The 17,658-nt window shown below is 44.8% G+C and overlaps 1 protein-coding gene across 2 annotated transcripts; it reads left to right on the forward strand.

Annotated features, from left to right (window-relative positions):
* The first annotated feature begins 1,677 nt into the window (after window positions 1-1,677).
* On the forward strand, window positions 1,678-17,213 carry alg13 (ALG13 UDP-N-acetylglucosaminyltransferase subunit). 2 transcript variants are annotated; one of them, XM_062532477.1, is made up of 24 exons: window positions 1,679-2,163; window positions 2,433-2,516; window positions 2,638-2,688; window positions 2,811-2,857; window positions 3,185-3,257; window positions 3,506-3,587; window positions 4,672-4,822; window positions 5,108-5,177; window positions 6,211-6,319; window positions 8,258-8,322; window positions 9,280-9,380; window positions 9,931-10,037; window positions 10,400-10,637; window positions 10,878-10,991; window positions 11,407-11,551; window positions 12,367-12,511; window positions 12,914-12,949; window positions 13,403-13,458; window positions 13,608-13,679; window positions 13,958-14,129; window positions 14,662-14,769; window positions 14,886-14,926; window positions 15,564-15,738; window positions 16,506-17,213. In XM_062532477.1, exons 1-24 carry the CDS (start codon window positions 2,044-2,046, stop codon window positions 16,802-16,804), a joined length of 2,661 nt encoding a protein of 886 aa, XP_062388461.1. In that variant the 5' UTR covers window positions 1,679-2,043; the 3' UTR covers window positions 16,805-17,213. The 2 variants fall into 2 exon arrangements, with proteins under 2 accessions (XP_062388462.1, XP_062388461.1); XM_062532478.1 differs by lacking the exon at window positions 10,878-10,991 and having other exon boundaries at window positions 1,678-2,163.
* Window positions 17,214-17,658: the final 445 nt, after the last annotated feature.

Genomic DNA, 17,658 nt, shown 5'->3' on the forward strand with positions numbered 1-17,658 from the left:
CCCATATAATACAACTTATTTTGTAGTTCCTGTGCCGAGCAGGTGAAATGTGTGTGTGTATGTGTGTGTGTGTGTGTGTGTGTGTGTGTGTGTGTGTGTGTGTGTCTGAGAGGGAGGACTGTCAGTGAGTGTGTTTCTTGGAAAGCTGCCCATGCAGGTGAAATGTAACAGATGTGTGTCAGTGTGTGTGTGTGTGTGTGTGTGTGTGTGTGTGTGTGTGTGTGTGTGTGTGTGTGTGGACTGTGAGAGCGTGTCCTTGAGAAAGGTGCATCGCGTTTCCTTTGGGCCAGAGTTTACAAGCTAAATGATCTTGTCTCTGTGACCTGAAGCCTACAGCCTACTTCCAATTCCGCTGTTTACAAATCTGTCATCAAATGGCCAAACTCTGACCCACTTCAGGTCGGACCATGTGGTCAAGGCCTCTTGGATGTCATGTGGATGTGGTTATGGTCAATGATTCAGAGGAACGAGACATAAGATGGATCTTATACATAATGCTGCAGCGAGTCTGTACACAAGACACAGCAGGTCGCACACGGGCGCATACGCTTACGCTTGGTCTAACAGCAAGTACAATCCCAGAACGATCTTCTCTGATTCTTTCCAAGATGTTGTTGTTTTCTTGAGTTCTGCCTCGACAGACCTTTTCCAGCTGTTTCTTGGTCTCCCATGGCTTTCTTGTCCCTTGTGGGTTCCAGGTTAAGGCCTGCCTGGTTGTGTTGGAGGATGGTTTTCTTAAAGGTGTGCCTGATCTAGCCCCATTTCCTGCGTTAGATTTGAGCTTCAATTTGTTCTTGCCAGTGCTCTGTGATCTGTGATGGTGTTGGGCCAGTACATTTCCAAGATGTGTCGTCATCTGTTAATGAATGTTTGGAGGTGATGCTTTAATGGTTCTCCAAGTTTCTGGCCCATATAATACAACTTATTTTGTAGTTTTGGTGTGTGACAGACAGGACTATTCAACACACACACACACACACACACACACACACACACACACACACACACACACACACACAAAGAGTTGTATCTTGCTTGAGATTTTCCACAAATCTGCAGCACTCAAAGCACAATTTCATCTGTAAAGATTGAATTGGAGGTAACAGTTAGATAATTCACAGATTGTTCATTCTGAAATGTAAGTCTGTTATGGCTCAATGCAAAGGTGTTCAGCAATTAGTTGCATAATGGAAATAGATAAGCTAGCCTATAACACACAATCATCATCAAGCTGCCGCCTTGCAGAATGACATATAGGCCTAGGCTATTGATTTTCCTGAGACCAGTAGGCCTATCAGTGTGAAGGAATTCGATGGGTTTGGTAGGCCTCCTCAGCGCAGCCTATATCTCCAATCGCATCACAGAGTTTAAATTTCAAGACCGTGAATTTACCCCTTTAAAGTGATAATAACCCCAGTTTATTTTTCTGGCTTGACAAACATCCCGATAATTCAATTACGCGCCGAACTAATTAAATTCTAACAGCTGATTTTACTGAAGCCGTCAGGTGCGCTGGATAAAATCCCCCCCATTAAAAGAAACATGTCACACCTGCCACCCTGGGCGCGAGGCCTAGGCTACCTGGGATGAGATTAGTCAAATTTAACTGATAAGTTAAGCACTTAACTTTAAAACAGCCGAGGTTGAGGAGAGAAACTGTAGACCTAATGTGGCATAATGTAAAATGCACATTTGGCGCACAATTCCGTCGTTGACAACCAACGCTCGCCTCTATCGACAATGTGTGGCAACTTTGCTCTGGCGACGAAGACTAGTGGGCTTGTATGGAGATGCAATATGTATATTTGATACATACCAATCTTGCTAGGCTATCATAAATTAGCCATACATTAATAACTTACACTTCGAATGATAAACTAACATGCAGGGGTCACGTGCGCGTCCTACGTCCGTACGGCTCGGCGCCTCTTAAAGTGCAATTAGAAGCACCTGCCGTGCTTTTGCCGTTGTCAGAGTTTGGCAGAGTTTTATAATATAGGCTACTACTTTGCACATTTAGTATGTCTTAGTGACAACATTACAATGAAGAACACCCTGAAGAAATATTTTGCAAACATGGACGAATATTTCGCCAGAAATGGTCTTTACAGAAAAATGGTGGCTCGAGATGGGTCTTGTCTATTTCGAGCCGTTTCTGAACAGGTATTTATTAAATAAGTGTTATGTTGTGTGTCACCAAAGTCTTGTAAAAATAGTTCCACGATACTTAAGTTTTTTGTTGACAAAACAGATAATTCATTTTGGCTGAAGCATGGGCGTTGTATGAAAACATGTGTTGTGTTAAGTTGGCTAAGGGGCTACTCGTGATTCCAAACCGCTTCTTTTGTAATTAGCTTACTTATCAGTAGGCTACATTGATAAGTAGCTTTTTACGAGTTGTAATTTTATCCCCTCCATTTGCTCTTTTCAAGCTGTACTACACTCAGTTCTATCACCAGAAAGTAAGAACAGACTGTGTTAATTTCATGAGAAGCAACAGGAGCATCTTTGAGACGGTGGGAAAGTGTTGCACACTACACATGGCCTACTTTACTGTTTCCACACTAGGCTAAGTTACATAGACTTTTACAACCACAAGATTATCCGAGCAGTAATCTTTTTCTTTTTGTTCTTTAGTATGTCGAAGGGTCTTTCGAGAAATATCTTGAACGTTTGGAGGACCCAATGGTGTGTAAGCTAGAACATGATGATGTTGATTGAGTGATTTGCGCAGTCAGTCATGGTTTTTGCATATTTCCATGTCCGCACTGTAAGTTTTTATTCATAGCGCCTTCTGCATTTTTTGATAGGAAACCGCCGGTCAAGTGGAGATCAAGGCCTTGTCCCTACTTCATAGGTATACCCAGGCACTCTAGACTACATATTGTAAATAAGGCCTGCAACGTACAGTACTGCCATGCTTCAGTCTTCAAAATAGGCTTATATCCTTTAGATCCTAAACCAAACCATGGCAGGTATTTAAAAGTTATATTTCCACTGGTCATGATTGCTCTCTAAGCACCACAACAATGTCTAATGATGCACTTAACATCCCCTCTGGTGTTGCTGTAAACGTTTGCCTACTCCATAACCATTTTAGAAATGAGTAACATTTGATTTGGGATCTAGTAGAAATGTGACTGTTGTTCTTTAGTTTGAAAAAAGTGCCTGTTTTGTGGCACAGGCGGTGCTTTGTGATCTACAGGTATCCTGGTGGTCCTCCAACAGAGATCACACAGGATGACTTTGTGGACAAGGTGAAGTCTGCACTTGTAATACAGCATACTCCTACTGCGAAAGGATTTGCATATGCACAATTGCATAACACTATATAATGTGATTTTCATCTGTCACATCCATCCTTGTATAATTTTTAAGACAAAATAAGACATACAGTATTTTTACATAATTCTGTGATTTTACATAATTCTATAACACAACCGTACAGAAGAAACGGCACAAAGCTGACATCCTTACACGGACCGTTGTTTTACTTGCTTTTCAGATTTTGCTATGTTACTCCAACACCAAGCACTATGACATTGTCTACCCGAAGACCTATGTCCCTTCAGCACGAATATGTCAAAGTGAGCATTGTCCCTCCAACACATGGAGTACTGTCCCCTGCCCCCATTAAACACTCCTTAAGTGAGTGTTGAAAGTATGTCTCTATAAAATACATTTGCATTCATTCATTCAGCTGATGCCTTTGTCCAAAGGCGACTTACAAGTAATAGAGAATAATCGAGGTACAGTGGGAGTAGGAGATTAGTGTAGTACTGTCTTGCATAGCAGTTGCAGTGACCGTTCAGAGTCAAGAATGCTGGCATATATTGTTGCCAGTATAATATGGCAATAAAAAGAGTTGGTCCAAAGCTCTGTGTGAATTTTTAATTGGCCCGATTGACGTTTCATCAGTGTTTATCTTCAGGTAGAAATAAGCACCAATTTTGACTCACTATTTTGACCCACCATCTATGTTTTGGATCCAAGTTTGCGTTCTCACCAGAGGGACCGCACCAGAGTCTAGTATTTGGTGCGGAGTCAAGCGGACCGAGAGCACCTCTTTTTGTCGGTATCGGTCTGCTGGATTTAGTGCAGACCCAAGTGCGACTGATGCTTTCACACCAATGAAAACGAACCGAAGTAAGAGCTTTTGGTTCGAATAGATAATTTGATGCGCACCAACTGCTTGGTGTGAAAGCACCCTAGACTAATTTAAGTGCTGTCCTTGCTCCCCAGCACTACTCTATGAAATGCTGTGCTCCCAGGATCTGTCTCGGTATGAACAGAGAGGGTTAAAGCGTAGTTAGAGGCGCAAACGTTCGATCATTTCCGCGTTCTGTCTTCGCAAAGGGGAGGGAGGCTAAATCCCCCTTTAAGCAGACCTGTTAACGTTCGAACTGAACTGCTTGCCAATCTGACCGAGATCGATATCCCACTATGACGTCTTTGCGACACGCCTCTTTAAGCAGACAGAAACTGTTTGAATTTTTCTTCCATAGAGATGCATTATGTTGTATCTTGTCAGTAATTAAGGATCTTTGGCATGAATTAATGAATGGTGATGTGCTGTCCTTGCTCCCCACCACTACTCTATGAAATGCTGTGCTCCCAGGATCTGTCTCAGTGTGAATTAACGAATGGTGATGTGATGTCCTTGCTCCCCAGCACTACTGTACGACATGCTGTACACCCAGGTGCTGGGCGTGGACCAGAAGGACCTGCAGACGGCCACAGAGATGTGGCACACGCGGCGCCACAGGAACAGCCACTCCATGTGCAGCGACGAAGGGGGCTATGATACCCCTGACGAGAGGAGGTCAGAGACACTGGGTGCCTCTCATTCAGCCTTTATACTTCCTCCCTCTCTCCTTCCTCCTCTGGCCTCGATCCTCACTGATCTACATATAGAAAGAAGAAGGGATAGACTATCCCATTGTTGCCGCCCCATCATTCTTTATATACATCAGTGAGGATCGAGGGAGGACGTATAAAAGCCGAATGAGAGACACCTCTTCAATGTTAACCAGCTCATAGTGGATTTGAAATGATGCTCTTTTGTCCGACCTATAACTTACACCATACTTTATAACTTTCACTGAAGAGAGGATTGGGACCTGGATGGCAATTATCATATTGAAGATGAGTCAAGGCTGGAACTAGATGAATCAAAGGTAATATTTTAATATACACTATATTGCCAAAAGTATTGGGTCGCCTACCTTGAACCCCATATGAACTTCAGTCACATCCTATACTTAATCCAGGGTTTAATATGACGTCAGTCCACCCTTTGCAGCTATAACAGCTTCAACTCTTCGGGGAAGGCTCTCAACAAAGTTTAGGAATGTGTTTATGGGCATGTTTGACCATTCTTCCAGAAACGCATTTGAGAGGTCACACACTGATGTAGGACGAGGCGACTAGTTCTCAGTCTGCGCTCTAATTCATCTCAAAGGTGTTCTGTTGGGTTGAGGTCAGGATTCTGTGCAGGCCAGTCAAGTTCATCCACACCAAACTCATCTTTGTCTTTATGGACCTTGCTTTGTGCACTTGTGTACAGTCATGTTGGAACAGGAAGTGGCCATCCCCGAGCTGGGCTTGTCCTCTTAGTTCCTATCACTGGAACTCTGAATGCTTCAGCATTAATCAATAGATTTTGGACAATTCCATGCTCACAACTTTGTGGGAAGAGTTTGGGGATGGCCACTTCCTGTTCCAACATGACTGTGCACCAGTGCACCAAGCAAGGTCCATACAGAGATGGATGACAGAGTTTGGTGTGGATGAACTTGACTGGCCTGCACAGAGTCCTGACCTCAACCCAATAGAATGTCTTTGGGAAGAATTAGAGTGAAGACTGAGAGCCAGTCGCCTCGCCCAACATCAGTGTATAACCTCAAAAATGCGCCTCTGGAAGAATGGTCAAAAATGACCATAAAATCCATAAAAACACTCCTAAACCTTGTGGTTTAACAGCTAAACCAGCTGTTATAGCTGCAAAGGATGGACCATCGTCATATTAAACCCTATGGATTAAGAATAGAATGTGACTGAAGTTCATATGGGGGTCAAGGCAGGTGACCCAAAACTTTTGGCAATATAGTATAATTTGCTTTATACTGTATATGGCTGTGGTGTCCTTCATTGTCTGAGATTTGAGTGGTAATTCTGCACTGCACTGTACTGCTTTTGCACTCTTTCTAGGGTACAGAGGAACCAGCTACATTCACTTTAACCTACCAGGTGGTCAAATCTCTGGATCCCAATGTGTATCGCAATGTCGAGTTTGATGTCTGGCACTTCACACGCAGAGGTATGGATAAGTCTTGGAAGTTTTCCTATTTGTGTGTTTCATCTGGGATCTTTCGTCAAGTTAAACTTGCAATTTCGAGCCCATAACATTTCTTTTTGTCACATTTAGCAATCCTCAAGAACCACTAGCTGCCCATTCTGTGGGTATACTAGCCATGTGAACAGATCCAATACTGCCCATTCTGTGGGTACACTAGCCATGTTTAGAGACACTTCTATACCAATTAGCCCTTTTCACGTGATGTCAGACGAAGCGTTGCTGGGTATCCTCCGGCATGTCCAGCCGCCAAATACTACAGAAGAAGAAGAAGAAGTATTCATGGGTTTCATCAGGTCCCTTTCCACAGGTGTATACAATCAAGCACCTTGATTATCAATGCAGACTGCATGGTGCTTGATTGTATACACCTGTGGAAAGGGACCTGATGAAACCCATGAATACTTCTTCTTCTTCTTCTGTAGTATTTGGCGGCTGGACATGCCGGAGGATACCCAGCAACGCTTCGTCTGACATCACCGTGAAAAGGGCTAATTAGCAATCATCTCCTCACGATCCACTACTGCCCATTCTGTGAGTACACTAGCCATGTTTACAGATACCCCCTTTCCACCGCCACGAACCAGGTGCTGGTTCCGGGCTGGTGCTAGTGCCAGTTCGGTGCTGGTGCTACCTGCCGATTATTCAAGAACCAGCTCGCTTTTCCAAAGACTGAGTTCCAGAGTAGTGCTGCGTCGCTACGTCACTACGTCACTGTTTACGTGCGCTTTTGTATCCCAAAACAACCAGCAGAAATTGAGATGTGGTGGAAAAACTTATTACGATTAACTTTGAGCACAAAAAGCTCAAATGTCGAGAGAGTTCAACTGTATCACTGTATCCATTTGTGGAATAAAACCAGACGTGCCCATATGTTGCATGTGTATTTATTGCAGTCGCTAGAAAAGCATGTTAGCCAACATTAGCACTTGATTAGCACCCGTTGTTATGGTTATGACCATACTACGCTGCTTTTTTTGCTGCTAACGTTAGCCTGACCAGAAACACCACAGTAGTTATATCAGCATGCTAGGTTGCTATGTTTTGGTCAACAAGCTAACAAGCTAACTTTACCATTTGGGAGATTACAGCAACCTGCAATGATCTGTGTGTCCGGGACACATTTGTGTCGCATAAACAATAAACCGTATCAAAATTAGCCATTAAAAGTGGTCAAGAAACTTTTATTCACATTGAATATTTCCAGTTAGACCCCTGGAGCTGCCGCCATTGTTTTCAGATTTTGTTTGTTACTCCCGCCTCTGTGGACAACGCAAGCTTCTGATTTGCTGACGTAACTGGTTCTTATCTCTGGTCCAGCTCAAAGTTGGTGCTGAGTTGGAACCAGTTTTCCTGGCCCAGAGCCAGGTTATTTTGTGTGGAAAAGCAAAGAACCGGTTCCAGACTTGGCACTGGCTCCGAACCAGCACCAGAACCGCGTCGGTGGAAAAGGGGTATGAGACACTTGATGTATTCTGATGGCAAATGGAATAACATCAAAATTGTTATATAAACACCTTAATCGAAATTACAATTCCTGATCAGATCAGAATTTTAATCTGATTGAGTGAATGAGTGAATGTGTGAATGAATCTGAATGATGGTGTAGTCCGCTCCTAAGGAAAAGTAGTTAACAACGGCTGTTCTGATCAAAGATTCCAAAGCACTTGAGAGCACCTCATTGGCACACATTTTTCAATCGGGATGACCAAAAACTGTCCATGTAAATGTGGCTGTTTAAAAAAAAAAAAAGAAAGTCTCTGTTGGCTGGCCATGTTTTGATGATTGGAAACAAAGTGGGGACAGCCAAACAGATGGCATTAATATCACAACATTTCAAGATTTCATAATGCTCCCTCTGTGGTGTCCTGTGCTCTCTCTGCCTCATGTCTTACCCCACAGAGCTAAGGAAGACTGATTTCATAGTTATCGCAGGTAGACAGTACTTCTTGGGAGACAAATGTCAGGTAAGGTGTAAGCCCTGATGTACCTTTCTTTTATAATAGTTTGGACATGTGACATAAACTATTAAGATGGTGGTCCGTCCTGTGCCTTTTGACCTGTTGCAAATATTGTGGACATGATTATGAAGGTATAGACCATGTTTGCTTGTATGTTTCTGTTTTACATAGGAAGTGTTTTCACCCTTTAACATAGTCATTCAGACAAGTGGTTAAGAAATCCTAAAATTTTAGTGCAATTTGACATTTTCCAAGAGGTTACACAGGGTGGCTGCAGGTCCTTAAAGTCCTAGTCTTAAAATCACTTTTCCTAAAAATAAGGCCTTAAAAAGTATTAAACTGTCTTAAGTTCCGATTGGATGGGTCTACCGACATCAGTGTGTTTACTTGGGAGTACTGTATATTTTCACTTTTAATAATTTGTATTTTCATTTAGAAGTGGTGTTTAAAGGTCTTACATTTTACTTCTTTACACCTGGTAGATGCTCTCTTACATCTTCAACTCTCCATCATTAGCTTGAAGCAGGAGAAAAGGGATTGACCTAACACCGTGTCCTAATTGTAAGCGACTGCGCGACTGTTGCGTTGCGCCGGATAGTTTGTGTCCACATTGTATCCGTTAACATTCTTTAATGAACCTTTGTTACGTCGTGAAGAAGTTAATGTCAAGGCGACGCAAATAACAATAGAAACGGACAGAGCGACAAAACAGGGTTGAAGAAGTTGCGTAGCAAAGCAACTTGTCGCGTTCGGTCACATCGCATTCAGTCAAGACATTCCAATTGAAAATACAGCGATGGAACTGAATTTGTTGCACGCATTTGGTCGCGTTGCTTGCAGTTAGGAGGACACGGTGTAATGTGTAATATACTATGCTTCCCCAAAGTCAATCATAATGTTCGGTTGAAAACTTGGCTGCATGTGATTTGCAAAGAGAACCAGAATGTGTGTTTTTGTTTTAAGGTGCGCCTCGATCCCAAGGGGAGGTACTACAACGCCTTCATCCAGGAAGTGGGCACCAAGACCAGTGTAGTCACGGTGTTCATTGAGGAACTTGGAGAGAGGTGAAGTCCTATTTACTCATGCTTATTATGCACATAATACCAGGCCATTGTATTCAATCATGGGGCAATAACACTTTGCCATTGTGTTTACTTACTCATAATGCGTGTGAATGACCTACACCTTTCAGTCATCCACTCATGAAGTATGAACAAGTATGACCCTAATTATGCTGTGCCACAATGGACCTACTCATTGATGATGGATATTGTGTTTTATAAATATTTTGCCATACGTATTGTGCCATACGTTTATATAACAATTCCATTGACACTTTACAGTAGCATTTAAGAGATTTTTTGGAGGATATGCCCTTTTTGGCCAAATAATTCAATCATTTTGAAAGCCCACTCTGCCCAACCCCACCTGGCCTGTGCCTGTTAAGGTGTCCATGACCTTGACGGGGACAAACATTTTGCCCTCTACCCCCCCCCCCCGACAATTGCACTACCCTGTCCTACCATAGTGTTCCATGTATGTATGTATGTTTTTATTTTTATTTATAGATAAATGTGCATACTGTAATTACCCTTGGCTTCCCTGCCTGTGTAGGATCCAGGTGGCCTTGGCTAACTTGAAGCCAGTGAATCCTGTTCCTGCATGTCAGGTCACGCCCATCAGCCAAGGAGGCTCCGCTGATCAGTACTCCACAGATCAGGGTAAGTTTTGAGGGTTGGATTGTTTTGGGCCTTGCGATTTTTCCTATATAAAAATAATCAGGGATTTGGAATTATCGCACCTGTTAAACTCTCGCGGGGACGAAGAAGTCTGAAATACAGACGTTTTGCTCAACACATATTTGCCCTCTGCCTTCGAATGAGTACTGTGATCTGCGGTACATTAAGATGGCAAAGATTTTTGCTACCCCAGAGCCAACTTGCAAAGCAACTTGCCATAGGTAGTTAGCTTCAATTAACACCTGGATCTCCTTATATGGGCGAAGATGGCAGTTTTGGCTCTTTTTTTGTAGGCGAACTTCAGAGGTCTATTAGTTCACTGCTGAGTTTTTATGCTCCTCTAGATTTTGAGGTGCGAGGGAGGCGGCGGTTCTATCGCAAGCCCCGTGCCATTGCGATGCCCATCCCCTGTTCCCGCGCACAGCCTGGCATGGGCCCCCGCTTCCAGCCTGTCCCCGGGAACATACCCCCCGGCCGGCCTACCGGCTTCCACGGACCCCCGATGCCCCCTAGAGGCATGGAGTGTGATCACTACCGCCCCCACCCCAACCCCAGGGCCCACCGCGGAGCAGGCTCACCCAGGTCTGCCCCCACACTAGCAACTAGAGGCTCTGCCATCAGCATGGGCACTAAGTTTGTTTGTTTGTTTGTTTGTTTGTTTGTTTGTTTGTTTGTTTGTTTGTTTGTTTGTTTGTTTGTTTGGTTTGTGTTTATCAAAGGTGTTAGAGGGATTGGGAGGTGTGTTTGTGTGTGTGTACATAGTGGTGAAACGTTGGTGATGTATTTTTGTGTTCCACGCATCTTCTCCTTGATCCCGAGCAGACGCTCCTCCCGCTTTGTGAATCGCCATCACCTCATTGGGCCAGAGGTGTCCTTTTATCACAATGCTGGCAAGCGCTGTTACCAGAGCTTTGAAAACTACTCCTTCAGACCTCGGTAAACATTCATTACGTCCCACTGTGTTTTTTTAGAGAGTAACATGTACATCTTAACTTCAGTTTATTTGAATGCTAGTGTTTAGACCCCCACAAAGCTCTGAAGGCTCGGTCAGACAAGTTCTAAAAGTCACGGAAATCCTCTTGTGATTTTCAAAATCAAAACCCTTATGTCCTTTCTTTTTAATTCACCTCCACCGCCACTAGTGGGTCTGACCGGCCCCTTAGCAGTAAAGCCCTTCAAAGTCTTGACTGTGGGATTGCTGCTGACTTGGATGTTTGCCTTGGTTTGAAGTAAACGCTAGAAGTAGCTGCTGAACCCTTGTTCGTCAGTGTTGCTGACACTTGTGTAGCTGACACTGTGTAGCTGACGTGAATGACTCATCGTAATGGCAATTCATTGCTCCATGTTGTAGAGTCCGGCGCCACATGCAAACTATTGCCAAGGAGTGCCAGTTCAGCTTAGTGCCCAGCGGAGCCGAGGAGATGCAGGACATGGGGGGTCCCGTCACCTTCTATGACCTTGACAAAGGCAGCCAGAATGCCTTTCCCCCATTGCAGGTACATGACTGCTGCAACACGTATGCACAGAGTATAGACTACAGTGTAAATTGATGCTACAGAGTAAAAATAATGCTAAACCTGCTGGTGTGCATATATGGGGCTATTGTATAACTGCAGAGAGGTAGGCCCATGCTAGGCTAGCTATTTTATAGAACTGCAGAGGTAGGGCAATGCTAGGCTAGCTATTATATAGAACTGCAGAAAGGTAGGCCCATGCCAGGCTAGCTATTATTCAGAACTGCAGAGGTAGGCCCATGCTCACGCTAGCTATTTTATAGAACTGCAGAGAGGTAGGGCCATGCTCACGCTAGCTATTTTATAGAACTGCAGAGAGGTAGGGCCATGCTCACACTAGCTATTATATAGAACTGCAGAGAGGTAGGGCCATGCTCACGCTTGCTGTTAACTGCAGAGAGGTAGGCCCATGCTACAGTAGGTATTATATGTACCTGCAGAGAGGTAGGCCCATGCCACGCCCTATTATATAGAACTGCAGAGAGGTAGGAATGTGCTAGGCTAGCTAACTTTAATGTCCTGTGCAGGGCCAGGCAGTGGGGCACGTTCACTAACATAATGAACTTTAATGTCCTGTGCAGGGCCAGGCAGTGGGGCAGGTTCACTAACGTAATGAACTTTGATCTCCTGTGCAGGGCCAGGCAGTGGGGCAGGTTCACTAACGTCATGAACTTTGATGTCCTGTGCAGGGCCAGGCAGTGGGGCAGGTTCACTAACGTCATGAACTTTGATGTCCTGTGCAGGGCCAGGCAGTGGGGCACGTTCACTAACGTAATGAACTTTAATGTCCTGTGCAGGGCCAGGCGGTTGGGCGGCCGATGGTGGCGGCGGCCGCGTCCTACTGGGTTCCGAGAGGGTGCAGCCCCTCCCCCGCACCCAGGGACCAGGCTGTCACCTCCTCTGAGGAGGACAACGATGAGAGGAGCACTACAGGGGAGCAGGGTAGGACTGGAACAAGATTTGTGTGCTTTTGGGGTGTGTGTGTCCCATTTACTTCGCAGGTCTCTGAGGTAACTGTATTGTTGATCTGAAGGTGGGGCTTGAACAAGACCGACTATTTCTATTTCATTCACCCCGCAATGTCTGTCCTGCTCTCAATTCTTGATTTTCTCTTTTCTGGCATTACAATATGCCTGTGTTTGTCTTATTTTTTTTCTCTTCCAGTTTGTCAATATTCTTTGATTTACACAATTTCTGTGTGTGTGTGTGTTTAAATCTGCTGTGATTGGTGTGCTGTATGTAGTAGTGGTAATGCTAGTTGTGCTGGATCTTAGAATAGCACTTGGACGTTTAGCTGCTGTTTGCCAGGTTGTGGAGGCTTAATTCAGGCTGTATCCTCCACAGGAGAATATTCAGGGGACTATGTTTACACTGCAGAAGGTGAGTAACTTAACATGGTGAAATTGCTCATCACTAGTTATCGTAGTGGTAAGTACTTGTAGTAGTAGCGATCCAGTAACCCATAAACACACTCCTAAACCTTGTGGAAAGCCTTCCCAGAAGAGTTGAAGCTGTTATAGCTACAAAGAGTGGACCGACGTCATATTAAACTCTGGATTAAGAGTGACTGAAGTTCATATGGGGGTCAAGGCAGGTGACCCAATACTTTTGGCAATATAGTGTATGCGTTCATATGGTTCCGTAGTACCATCACACCCATAACAAAAAAAAGTTTGATCATGTGTATTTAAGGTAGTTATATATTATATATATTATTGAGTTATAAAATCAATTCAGAAAACTGAAACAAAGTTAGAGATGAATAAGATTAGTCATTAAATAACCATTGGTGCTGGTAAGTTCTCTTTTTATTGGCTGTCTTTTCTTGTGCAGATGCTGGATATGAGAACCCGTCAGTGTACACTGCAGCAGAGTCGACAGCTAACTTGGTGATTACACCGATATTGGATTTAATGCAAAGTTGTGCAGTTTTAAATTTTGCATACTGCTGTGTAGTTTTGTTCATAAATGGTCTAAACTGAAACAGCCTCGTTTTCTATGTCTGTTCAATGGACTTGTATTCTGTTCCCGATGACAGACTATCCAGGAAGGCAGCTCCTGCACTGGCTCAACACAAGAGGGCGCTGCTACATACAGCTACTCTCAGCAGGTTGGACTGTTTGTAAAACTCTTATTTGGCTCTTTTAAACATTGGCCGGGCTTCCCAGATTCGTTAAGAAGCTCTTAAGTGCTAAGAACTTCTTAAGAGAGCTCTAAGAAGTTCTTAGCACTCACAAGCTTTTTAACGAATCTGGAAAACCCGGCCATTGTTGGTACATAAGATTCAATCATTTTGGTGGAGCCGTATGCATGCAATGAATGGGTGTAGTACATCAGTCTGTCAGTACCAAATACCATTTGAATGTAAACACGGTTCCATTACATCAGGTGGTGGTGAAATCTGCTGTGATCGCGTCCTCTCAGCCAGTCACACATCCCACAGCGGACATCTTCACGGCCAACTCCTCGTCCACTTCCTCCTCCAGGAGCTCGGACACGCCGCCGGACTCCCAGCCCTCCTACATCGCCCACCATGGGCAGGCCCCAGCTGCTAGGCCAGGCACGTACACACACACACACACACACACACACACACACACACACACACACACACACACACACACACACACACACAGGCCCCAGCTGCTAGGCCAGGCACGTGTACACACACACACACACACACACACGCACGCATGCACGCACGCAAGCAAACAGACACACACACACAGGCCCCAGCTGCTAGGCTAGGCACACACACACACACACACACACACACTCTGATGTATTGTCTGAAAAGTTTGGGTGAATGAATGGGTGGGTGGATGAATGAATGGATGAATGAGTGAATGCAGCAGTGGCAACAGAGGCAGGAGTGGGTTTTAAGGTCTGCCTCCTCCTAACCCACCCATTCAATGTGTCCTTGAGCAAGACCGTTAACCCCAAACTCAAGGCCTCCCAATCTGCAGATAGGCATGTTACATGGAAGTCTTATTGTATGGATGTACTGTATGTTATTCATCTGTTCTGTGCTTTGAATGCTCGGAGTTGGAAAGCGCTGTATAAAGGCAGCCTATTCACTATCGTTACTGCAGGTATATTCATGTCTTACCCTTGGCATGTTAACGAGATGGCCGAGGCAGTAGGAATGGTCGCTCCGCCTCCCTACTCCTGTGACCCCAATGGGAACGACCTTCCCGAAGGTATGAAATGGGGTCATTGAAAATAAGTCTAAACGAGCCTAAGAGCTCCTCTGTTGTGCGAATGTCTTTCTTCGTCCTGGAGAATCATCTTGTTTTCTTTTTTTTTCTCTCCTTAGACTACAAAGTTATTCAGTACTATTTCAACCTTGGAGTGCAGGTGAGTGCATCTGAAGACTTAACTGTCTGAAACTAGAAAGCTGCTCGGTCTGTAATCACCTACAGAGGGCCGTCTTTAAATTGTGCATTGACAATATTTTGTAAAATGGCTCATGTACTGTACATATGCCATCATTCATGTTCTTAGGCAGTGTTCATGTTGGCCAGGCCTGTTTCAGATTTGAAAATGGATAATTAAACAAGGGCTCTCGGGCACAGAAATGTTTCTTGCTTTAACCCTGATTACTTTTAACATTTAAATGCTGCATAGCTCAAACAACATGTGTTATTGGCAAATGGCTCATGCACTTATGTCGCCATTCATGTTCTCAGGCACAGTGCTTTAGTCCTGATTAGTGTTTTAAATGCTGCGTAGCTCAATCACGTCTGCGTGTGTTGCCTTTTCCGTACCCCAGTGCTACAGATTACTGTTTTTAAATGCTGCGTAGCTCAATCACGTCTGCGTGTGTTGCCGTTTCCGTACGTACCCCAGTGCTACAGATTACTGTTTTAAATGCTGCGTAGCTCAATCAGGTCTCTGTGTGTTTTGCCGTTTCCGTACCCCAGTGCTACCAGTCGTACCTGCACGTAGCTTAAACACTTCTGTGTGTGTGTGTGTCGCCGTTTCCGTACCCCAGTGCTACCAGTCGTACCTGCACTCCATGGTGCACTCACACCAGGCCTACCAGCACCAGGGCACAGAGGGGCAGTGCCAGTCCTACCCCAGCAACGCCCTCGACCACACGGTGCCCGAGTCCTACTCGGAGCCCGGCGGCGTGGGGCTCAGCGCACAGACGGAGGCGCCCAATCACGGTCAGTTCTGCCATCTTGCTTTTTCGTTTTTCCGTTCTCTCACTCCTCACCGTGGCAACCGGGTGCAGGTCTGTTAAACGATCGGTAATGCCAAGCAGGCACTGTGTGATTTCGACCCGACGCTCATGCTAGCCCAGAATCGGTTGGATCTGACCTACTTTTCAGAGAATTCTTGTCTGAATTGATTATACACGGCTAGAAGAGGACCCTGAAGAGCAATAGACCTCTAAAGTTTGCCTACAAAAAGCTAGTCATTGGCCAGCCATGTAATAAGGCTGAGTGAGTAATTGCAGCATTGAAGGGGTTGAATTATCGCACCTGTTAAACTCTTGTGGGGGGCGAAGAAATTGGAAATGCAGATGTTTTGCTATTCACACACACTCTTGTCCTCTGCATTCACTAGGATATAATGATGGCACTCTTTGATTTGTGCCACCCCATCGCTAACTTGCAATGCAACTTACCATTTGGTAGTTGGTGTCAATTAACACTCGATCTCCTTATATGGGCAAAGATGCTAACTTTGGTTGCTTTTTGTAGATGAACTTCAGAGGTCTGTTTTGAATAAAAAAACCTTTAAAAGTCAGTCACTGAAGCAGACTGCTTTGGGTGTTCTTTGCTGTTGGGCCTAACTAACTGCTGTGGTTTTATACAAAAGCTGCCAGCCAGCCTGCACTCTGCTGCTGGAACTGCTTCCCTTTCTTACCATTTTTGTTTTATTTCTTCACATTTCCTTCTCCATATCACTCTTCCCCTCACACTCTCAGGCCCCCCCTTGAGCTTGGAGCAGCCCCCTGCGGCCCCCCCCGGCACCGTCTTCTACCCCCTGGTGCAGGAGCCCCGGAACCCGTCCTTCCTCCCCCACCTGTACGAGCCCTACATGCCGCCGCTGCCGCCGCCGCCCCCCCCTGCCACCTACCACTACGTGGCCACCTGGATCCCCGGGGCCCCGGGACAGCCCTGGGTGCACGCCCACCCCATAGACTACAGCACTGCGCACCCCCCGCACCACGCACGCCCCCCACACAACGCCCACCTCGTGCACCACCTGCCCCCCAGTGTGTAGTAACACCCCCACATACACCCCCAGGGTGAAGGGGGCACCACCAAGCACCTTGTTTTTGTTTCCACTCCCCGAGATGTGATTTGGGCCTTGCCTTATTATAAGGCCTCTTTTCAATGTTGAAGCATCTCTTGTCTCTTTCACGGTTTGTTGTTACAGGGTTGATGTTTTTGCACAATGGAAGGCACAGGGTTCCCACGGTTACTGCTGGTCTGAATGTGTGTATGTGTGTATGTGTATGTGTGTGTGTGTGTTGGGCAGCTTCTGCCCACTGTACTCGGGTGAAATCCGAATCTGGTTTTCCCTATACATTTCTTTCAGTGTTTGCGTTGCCAGTGTTTCCTAAGGTTTATAATTGTGTCAGGATTTTGTTAAATGGTCACTTTCCACATTAAAGAGCTTTTGCAAACCACATGTTTCATTTTTTTTATTATTATTTTTATGCAGACTGGTTCCGGCACTGGGCTGCGTTTCCCAAAACCTAAGAAGCTTTTGGGAAACACACTCCAGTTGGACTATAAAAATTGCTTCCATAATCCAGGTTAAACAACATAAACTGCAAATTGTACTGTTAATGTGAATCAGTTAATTGATTTGTTCCTTTCTACATCTTTTGGATATCAAGACTGCACAGTTAGTAAACTTGAGTTACAGAATATTGCAACAAATTGTTCAACATGTAAACTAACTGTAAACTCATTGAAGACCAATTTTCTATTACACATTCCAGTGTGTTCACACACACATGACTTACATTTAGGGAAATGTGAGTTGAAAAGTTCTGCATTTCAATTCAAGGGGAGACGTTTCGACATGATGTGGTCTGCCTAGTCTTTGTGAGAATCCTCTTCTCCTCT

Source organism: Sardina pilchardus, chromosome 3, assembly GCF_963854185.1.
Source record: "Sardina pilchardus chromosome 3, fSarPil1.1, whole genome shotgun sequence".
In the NCBI taxonomy this organism is placed as follows: Eukaryota; Metazoa; Chordata; class Actinopteri; order Clupeiformes; family Clupeidae; genus Sardina; species Sardina pilchardus.